This window comes from Quercus lobata, chromosome 9 (assembly GCF_001633185.2).
Source record: "Quercus lobata isolate SW786 chromosome 9, ValleyOak3.0 Primary Assembly, whole genome shotgun sequence".
Lineage (NCBI taxonomy): Eukaryota > Viridiplantae > Streptophyta > Magnoliopsida > Fagales > Fagaceae > Quercus > Quercus lobata.
This window is the reverse complement of record NC_044912.1, coordinates 47,646,804-47,654,565: the sequence shown is the minus strand read 5'-3', so window position 1 is coordinate 47,654,565 and position 7,762 is coordinate 47,646,804. Positions and strand designations below refer to the sequence as shown.

Here is a 7,762-nt window from a genome sequence, read left to right as displayed (position 1 = left end):
TGTATGATTGTGGGACATGTGGAGACACACTCACCACTTACAACTCATCACGTGACGAGTTATAGCACAAAATTGTACATTTTTTATGTCACCATAGCATGACTCATCTTTCACTAATGTGAACGGGCTTTCAAGGTAAACATGATTTAATTGTGTGGGTCCTTGACAAGTGGACGATAGCTTGCATACGTCTAATAACTCATTTAACTTTTATTTATAAAAGAAGAACAACTGATTTTTTTTTTTTTAATATATGGCTATAAAGCTCTCTATAGTCTATTCTAGCCAGTCAGCAACAAGTCCTATTATTGTACTCTTCATTAGAAAAAATGATGAATCCTGCTAAAGGGAATACATCATTGCTTCTTCTCTCCCTTCTTCTTGTTTGCCCAATCTGCACTTCCCTTGACACCATAACACCAGACCAACCCCTTAAGGATGGTCAATTTCTACACTCAAATCATAAAACCTTTGCACTTGGGTTTTTCAGCCCCGGCAGTTCCAATTACCGCTACGTTGGAATTTGGTATAACCAAATCACCGAACAAACCGTTGCGTGGGTTGCAAATAGAGACACTCCTCTCAAGGATGCCTCCGGAGTCCTCTCCATCAATGGTAAGGGAAACCTTGTACTTCACACCCAAAACCAAACCACTCCTATTTGGTCCACCAATGTTTCTTTTTCTGTCTCATCCACAAATAATTCTATGGCTAAGCTCTTAGATATAGGAAATCTTGTTTTGGTTCAACAAGATAGCCAACGTGTTACATGGCAAAGTTTTGATTATCCCACCAATACTTTGCTTCCGCTTATGAAACTTGGGTTGGACCGGCGGACCGGGTTGAATCGGTTCCTAACATCTTGGAAGTCCAAAGATGACCCAGGTGTTGGCAGCTATTCATTTCGAATGGTTCCAACTGGGTACCCTCAGGTGAGCTTATACATGGGTCAGACTCTATTATGGCGTATGGGATTTTGGAATGGCGTAACATGGAGCAGTGTACCCAGAATCTTATCAAAGTACTTCAAAGTTAACTTTGTGAATAATCAAGATGAAAGCACCTTTATGTACAGTATTATTCCAAATTTACCCACCAAAGTTATTGTTAAAATGGTGGTGGATGAATCAGGAATTGTGGAACGGTCCTTATGGCAGGAGACTACATGGGTCGAATATTGGTCCGCCCCAATAGGGCCGTGTGATAAGTATTTGAATTGCGGTCCAAATAGTTATTGTGACTCACACAATATGGTCATTTTTGAGTGCAAGTGCTTTCCTGGATTTGAACCTAAGTCATCTCGTGATTGCATGAGGGAAAAGCAAGGAGTGTCCATGTGCAACAACAGGGAAGGGTTCGTGAAGTTGGCACATATGAAGGTGCCAGATACTTCAATAGCACATGCGGACATGAGTTTGAGTATGAAAGAGTGTGAGCAAAAGTGTTTGAGGAATTGTTCTTGTATGGCATACGCAAGTGCAAATGTGAGTGAGGGAGGGATTGGTTGCTTGACATGGCATGGGGACTTGATGGACACAAGAACATTTCCTGATTTAGGACAAGATTTATACATACGTGTGGATGCGGCTGTATTAGGTACTCTAAAATCTTTTTTCTTTAAAAATTTGGTAAAACATTTTATGAAAATACACAGTGACTTTTCTCACTACATTTGGTGGCTGGGTCACCGGTTTGGTGAGCTAGGCAGATGACGTCGGTAGTCCGATGGTTAGAGCCACCACTCCGATGATTAGCACCAACATTTTGGTAGCTAAAGCCATCACTCTGGCAACCGATATTGGCAATCCAGTCACTAAAGCTATTTGCTAGAGGTTTGATAACTGAAGCCACCATTCCGGTGGCTGGAGACATCACTTTGGCAGTAGTTACCCTTTGTCCAGTTGTAGAAGACATTGTTCAAGCTACAATTATGACAGTTTGGTCACTAGACCTCCTACACCAGCAATTCTAGTGACTCAGTTGCTGATTTTGTTTGTTTGCTTGAAAATATTTATTTGTCATACTAAATACCTAAAAATTTTATTTATTTTACTTCAAAACAAATAGAGTATTAGTTAAAGTTCATGTCTATTGTATTATATTAGTCTAAAATTTATGCAGAATACTAGTTCAACATCTAATTTGCCCTATGGTACTAACCTTAAAGTTGATTTAGGTCATACTATTGAAAATGATTATCTCTATTTAAAATAGATCTATTTCATATTACAAATCTAAATGAGTATTACATTCCATATGGGAAAGAAATTATATATGATTTTTTTAAATTATCTAAAAATATCAAAATTTTCACAATGCTGCCTTATCTATTTCATATAATTCAAAACTCAAATGATGTGTGGAGAAGTCGAAATTATTTAAGAGTGGTATACCCCTAACAACACAAGATTTCTACAATTATATTCATCACTTGTAGTAGGTCCTACTATGTAATACTTGTTTTATTTTATTTTTATATAGTTACAATAATAGGAGAGAGAGAGAGAATTTGAACTGTGATTCTACTTATATTAATAAGAAATACTCTCTTGGCATTTGACATTGTTGTTACAAAAATATGTTTGCAATTTTTGTTTTTCGTTTCTTCTTTTAACACGTTTTTGGCCTTAAAAAAGAGAATCACATATGGACATGACATTGTTATGAGAACATGTTTGTCTTTTTGTTTTGTTCTTTTGATACGTTGGACCTCAAAATGAGAAACGCATTTTCTCCTTTTTTTAAAAAATAATAAAATCACATATTTTCCTTAAACTCATTGTTTCATCCCTACTCAACTGCATCAATAAATATTTATGTTCAATCAACTTCTGAAATTTATGATGTCATTTGAATTATTTTTTATTTTTTATTTTTTTACTCAGCTCAATATGCTAAGAAAAATGGTCTTACTCAGAAAAAGAGGATGCTGGCAATTCTAGGAGTTTCTGTTGCTGTAATGTTTCTTCTTATGGCCTCAGTTGTGTATTGTTTTGTAATGAAGAAGAAGAAAGGTAAGGAAGTTTAGAGTAATTTTTTTAAACCTATTTTTATACTTCTAAGGCTAGTGAACAAATGCTCCCAATATTACTCCAACACTATGTTTTAGAGTTTATAAAAGAATAGGCAGAATACATAAATCATGAAATAAAATTGAATAAAATGGAATGGAACTTGATATATTTTTCAAGCGTAGAAGTTGATAAAAAAAAATGAAAAAGAACTAGATATATTTTGTTATTATCCTCATAATCATTTCTTTGGATCCAAAGATGGTATATTGAAGCAGCCAAGGAAATTTTTCAAATGCTATTCTTAAACTTCTTGCCTTTCAGCCTACGAATAAATGCATTAGCTCATTCCATTTGCACATTCTTATGTCTACCATACCCAAATGTCAAATTCAAAAGAAAGAACATTCGATCTCGAAGATGACATGATCAAAAATCCCTTATGACTTCTACAGAAAACATACATGAGCACCATTGTACCCCATTTTACAAGCCTTTCTTGGGAGGGAAACCTGTCCTTCACTACCAGCCAAGATATGAAGGACTTGTTGGGAAAAGTTGCTTTAGACCATACCAGTTTCTACCATTCATTGAGACATACATGTTTCTTATTTAATTCTACTCTGAATTGCAATTCTTCCTTCATTGCCAGACAATGACAAAGCATTAAGGAATGCTTAGAAGCTGCTGCTTTAGACCATACCACTTTCCATCATTCACCTGTGTCCATCTTGTTTCTTATTACACTCTAGGTTGAAATTCATGTGACTTTTCCATATTTAGATGAAATCTGGTACGTTGAGTTGTCTTAGCTATTTTAATTGATGAAAATAAGCTTGTGGGGTAGTATCTTTTGATCTGATAGGTTTCCAAGGCTACTGCATTTCTTTGAGAATACTGGATACTTTTGCAAACTCAGAAATTGCAGTATCATACACCCCCTTTCGGACAAAGTTGGGGATCAAAACACCTTCAGGGTGTCAATTATCATGCCACATGGATAATTTTTTCACCCTTTCAACTAAAAGCTTGATGAATGGCCCAACCAATTCCCTGACATCTTAAGATTTTCTCCAGCCCCACTAGCAGGCCTAAAGAACTTTCATCATCCATAAGCACTTACCTCTTAGAAAAGTGCATTTTATCCAAATGGGATTTCTTGTCAATGATAAATAGAAAATTGAAAACTTCAATTTTTCCTCTTATTTTCCTATGTTTCATTCTTTTATTTTAATGTGTTTCTCAGTTTTATTAAATTAGGCTTTTGTGTGAGAATTCCTAATTGGACAAATATGGTTACTAGCATTATTAATTACTTGTTTTATTACAGAGAAGAGGCATAGCACATATTCATATAGTGCTGACTCCACTTTACAATACTTCGAAGACTCTCCAAGTAGAAGGGACCTCGATGGAACTGGAAGAAATTCAAATTTGCCATTATTTGATCTAAGAACCATTATTGCAGCTACAGATAACTTCTCTATTGCTAACAAGCTTGGCCAAGGTGGTTTTGGCCCAGTTTATAAGGTAGTCTCATTGAACGAGTCCCAGAATTTGCATAATCTCATTTCAAGTGTGTTTATGCATCATAAATTCCATCATGAATGTTTACAGGTACTCATTGAGTATGAATTTGTTGTGTACAATTGGGCTTCCCCAACTAATTCACCAAGTTGAGTTTCTTTCAACAATTGTGCACAATGGCAAAATGATATTTGGACTTTAATTGCAGGGTTTGCTACAAAATGGAAAGGAAATAGCAATAAAAAGACTATCAAAATGCTCTGGACAAGGAATAGAACAATTCAAAATGGAATCTGCATTGATTGCTAAACTCCAACATAGGAACCTTGTGAGAATTTTAGGTTGTTGCATTCATAAAGAAGAGAAGATGTTGATCTATGAGTACTTGCCAAATAAAAGTTTGGACTTTTTCATTTTTGGTATGTCTTTTTTTTCACATTAACCTCACCCATCATCACTAGAAAACGATCCTCCCATTACAAACATATCAGTTCCAAATAGCAGGATTTATACGTAAGTAAGAAAGCACGAATGCAATATAATCTAATCCAAGTTTTCATTTCTTCATTTAGATGAAACAAAAAGGTCATGTTTGGATTGGGAAAAGCGATTTGAGATTATTTGCGGAATTGGTCGAGGGATCTTATATCTTCATCAAGATTCAAGATTAAGGATTATTCATAGAGATTTAAAGGCCAGCAATGTTCTACTTGACAATGCATTGAATCCAAAAATTTCAGATTTTGGTATGGCTAGAATTGTTGGACGGGACCAAATTGAGGCTAATACAAATTGCATCGTTGGAACATAGTAAGTATGCTAGAAAACAAAGATATACTTTTTTAACCGATTACTTGACTACCATTTTTACATCTAAGGAGAGTACAAACTACAGGCCTATGTAAGAAAAAAAATACTAAGGATATCTTTGTAATTTGCTTTCATATTGTGATACTTCAAATTTTACATGTATGTTAGTGCCCAAAGGGCTATCTTTGATCGTTTTATGTTGAGGTTCAATATCTTCCTTTTCATTGTGCTATGACAGTGGTTATATGTCACCTGAGTATGCAATGCAAGGACTTTTTTCAGTAAAGTCTGATGTATATAGCTTTGGGGTATTGCTATTGGAGATCATTACTGGGAAAAGGAATAGTACTTACCATCATGATGGCCCTTCCTCAAATTTGATTGGACATGTAAGTACATGTGCAAACAATGACTGCAAAATTAAGCCTTTATTGTTGAGCCTAATATGATTAATATCTTGTCTCAGGTTTGGGACCTATGGAGAGAAGACAATTCCATGAAAATAGTCGACCCGTTACTAGATGAGACATACCTTGCTAATGAAGTTTCAAGATGCATTCAAATTGGACTTTTGTGTGTGCAAGAACATGCAAAAGACCGGCCAACCATGTCAACTGTTGTATTCATGTTGGGTAATGACACTCCTCTTCCTTCTCCAAAACAACCTGCATTTATGTTGAAGGGTACTTACAATAGTATAGATAGATCAACTAGTGCAGCATCTAATTCTATAAATGAAATAACGTTTTCTAAAATTGACGGTCGTTAAAACCCCAAACTATTTGATGCAAGTGTACAAATATTCCATTACAACATAGGATCGAGTTACTCTAAGTCTACTCTACATTACTATTTTTTTTTTTTTTGTATGAACAATTGAACATAATGTATGCATTGTAAAATTATTACAAAAAAGAAGATAATATATAATATTACACAAACTGTTATTGTCCAGAACTTGTGATGAAATCACTACCATCTCCTTTAGCTTTTTCTTTCAAGTGGTTTCTGAAATTAATATACAAAAAGTTAACTACGTATATATGTTCTGTGGAGATAACTTCATTGGTTTTCAGAATAAGATGTCCAAAGTTACAAAGATCTTTTCTTTTGGTGTGAAATTTACTAAGTTTAACTATGAAGATTTAAAAGAGGAACATTGAATGCATAAAATTGGAATTTAATTTGGATTTTAGGGTGTTTTACTCAAAACGGAACCATTGTATTTATGAATTGTGCCAAGCCTATTGATATGCTTGGGTATGGCTAATATTTTTAACTTAAATTCAACCAAGACAATATTACAAAATAAGTTAGAGCAATAGTTTATAACTTTGATGGCAGATCCTCTTGTATAGCAAGGAGAAGTGTGAAAAAATGGGTGACAAAAAGTTGTAATCATTTCCTCTTTTTTGCTTAAATTTGGCCCAATTCTACTTTTGTGGTCACTTATATTTGTGAAGGTGCCTTATTGAGAGTGTGTAATTCTCTCCTTGAAGTCCAACCGAAAAAATCATATGGACCAAATTAATGTCATAGAGGAGGACACAAGTGATGAATATAATTGTAGAAAATCTTATTATGTTAGACATCTACAAATTGTAAACAATTTCAATTTGTCAACCTGTTGCTTATAGGTTTGCAATTTTATTTTATTGGTGAAATGGGGATAGGTTTGTAAAAATTTTAAGAAAAATAGAAGATCCATTGAGAGAATTTTAATATTTTTTGGGATGGTTTAACAAAACTATACATAACTAATAAGTTGCCCGTGCGATGCATGGATAATTTTTGACATTTTATGTAAAACAGTTTTGAATAATGTTGTACATAAATTATAGAGAAAAAGTAAACTAAATTAGAGTAAAGAAACATATATATTTTGAGGTATTAAAAATTGGTTTAGTAGCTTCACTACATATTTGTAGCCTTCTTAAGGTAAGATTATTATTATTTTTAAATCATAAAACCAAAAATAAATGCAAAAGAGTAACGGGACCATAAAAATCAACTAATTTGTGTTGTGTTTACATATTTCATACTATAAAATAAAAGTATACTCAACTCTTTGACTGTCTTCCACTAATTGATAGTGCGACATTAAGACATGGTGTGGGCAAGTGTATATACATGTGTCTTATAGATGATTTAAAATTAAATCATAGTAGAATATGACTTTATATTGCGTACCAAATATTCTCTCTACTTATATACCCAAAACAAAAACTAACTAATCAAATTACCTAAACCTAAATCATATTTAAACCCTTAATTTAAAACGAAAAAAAGATTACTTGAATCTTATGTGGTTGACTCATTCTAAAAAAAAAAAAGAAAAAAAAAAGTGATTGACTGTTCTACTATTAGTGATAAACAATCACTATTAAAAAAACCCCCCACAATAAATTTTCTTT

The 7,762-nt window shown here is 33.7% G+C and overlaps 1 protein-coding gene across 3 annotated transcripts; it reads left to right on the top strand.

The window, feature by feature from the left end:
- Positions 1 to 262: 262 nt before the first annotated feature.
- Positions 263 to 6,957, top strand: LOC115960236 (G-type lectin S-receptor-like serine/threonine-protein kinase At1g11410). 3 transcript variants are annotated; one of them, XM_031079027.1, is made up of 7 exons: positions 263 to 1,596; positions 2,886 to 3,014; positions 4,342 to 4,541; positions 4,747 to 4,957; positions 5,111 to 5,348; positions 5,587 to 5,737; positions 5,815 to 6,957. In XM_031079027.1, exons 1-7 carry the CDS (start codon positions 330 to 332, stop codon positions 6,115 to 6,117), a joined length of 2,499 nt encoding a protein of 832 aa, XP_030934887.1. In that variant the 5' UTR covers positions 263 to 329; the 3' UTR covers positions 6,118 to 6,957. The 3 variants fall into 3 exon arrangements, with proteins under 3 accessions (XP_030934887.1, XP_030934888.1, XP_030934890.1); XM_031079028.1 differs by having other exon boundaries at positions 1,507 to 1,596; positions 2,918 to 3,014; XM_031079030.1 differs by lacking the exons at positions 263 to 1,596; positions 2,886 to 3,014; positions 4,342 to 4,541 and adding an exon at positions 4,551 to 4,628.
- The last annotated feature ends 805 nt before the right edge of the window (positions 6,958 to 7,762 follow it).

Excerpts from the sequence above, each read along its gene's own strand:
- LOC115960236 (XM_031079027.1), top strand. The coding sequence starts at position 330 with ATGATGAATCCTGCTAAAGGGAATACATCATTGCTTCTTCTCTCCCTT. Across the intron at positions 1,597-2,885 it reads TGTGGATGCGGCTGTATTAG|CTCAATATGCTAAGAAAAAT; the intron begins GTACTCTAAAAT and ends TTTTTTACTCAG. Across the intron at positions 4,958-5,110 it reads TTTGGACTTTTTCATTTTTG|ATGAAACAAAAAGGTCATGT; the intron begins GTATGTCTTTTT and ends TTCTTCATTTAG.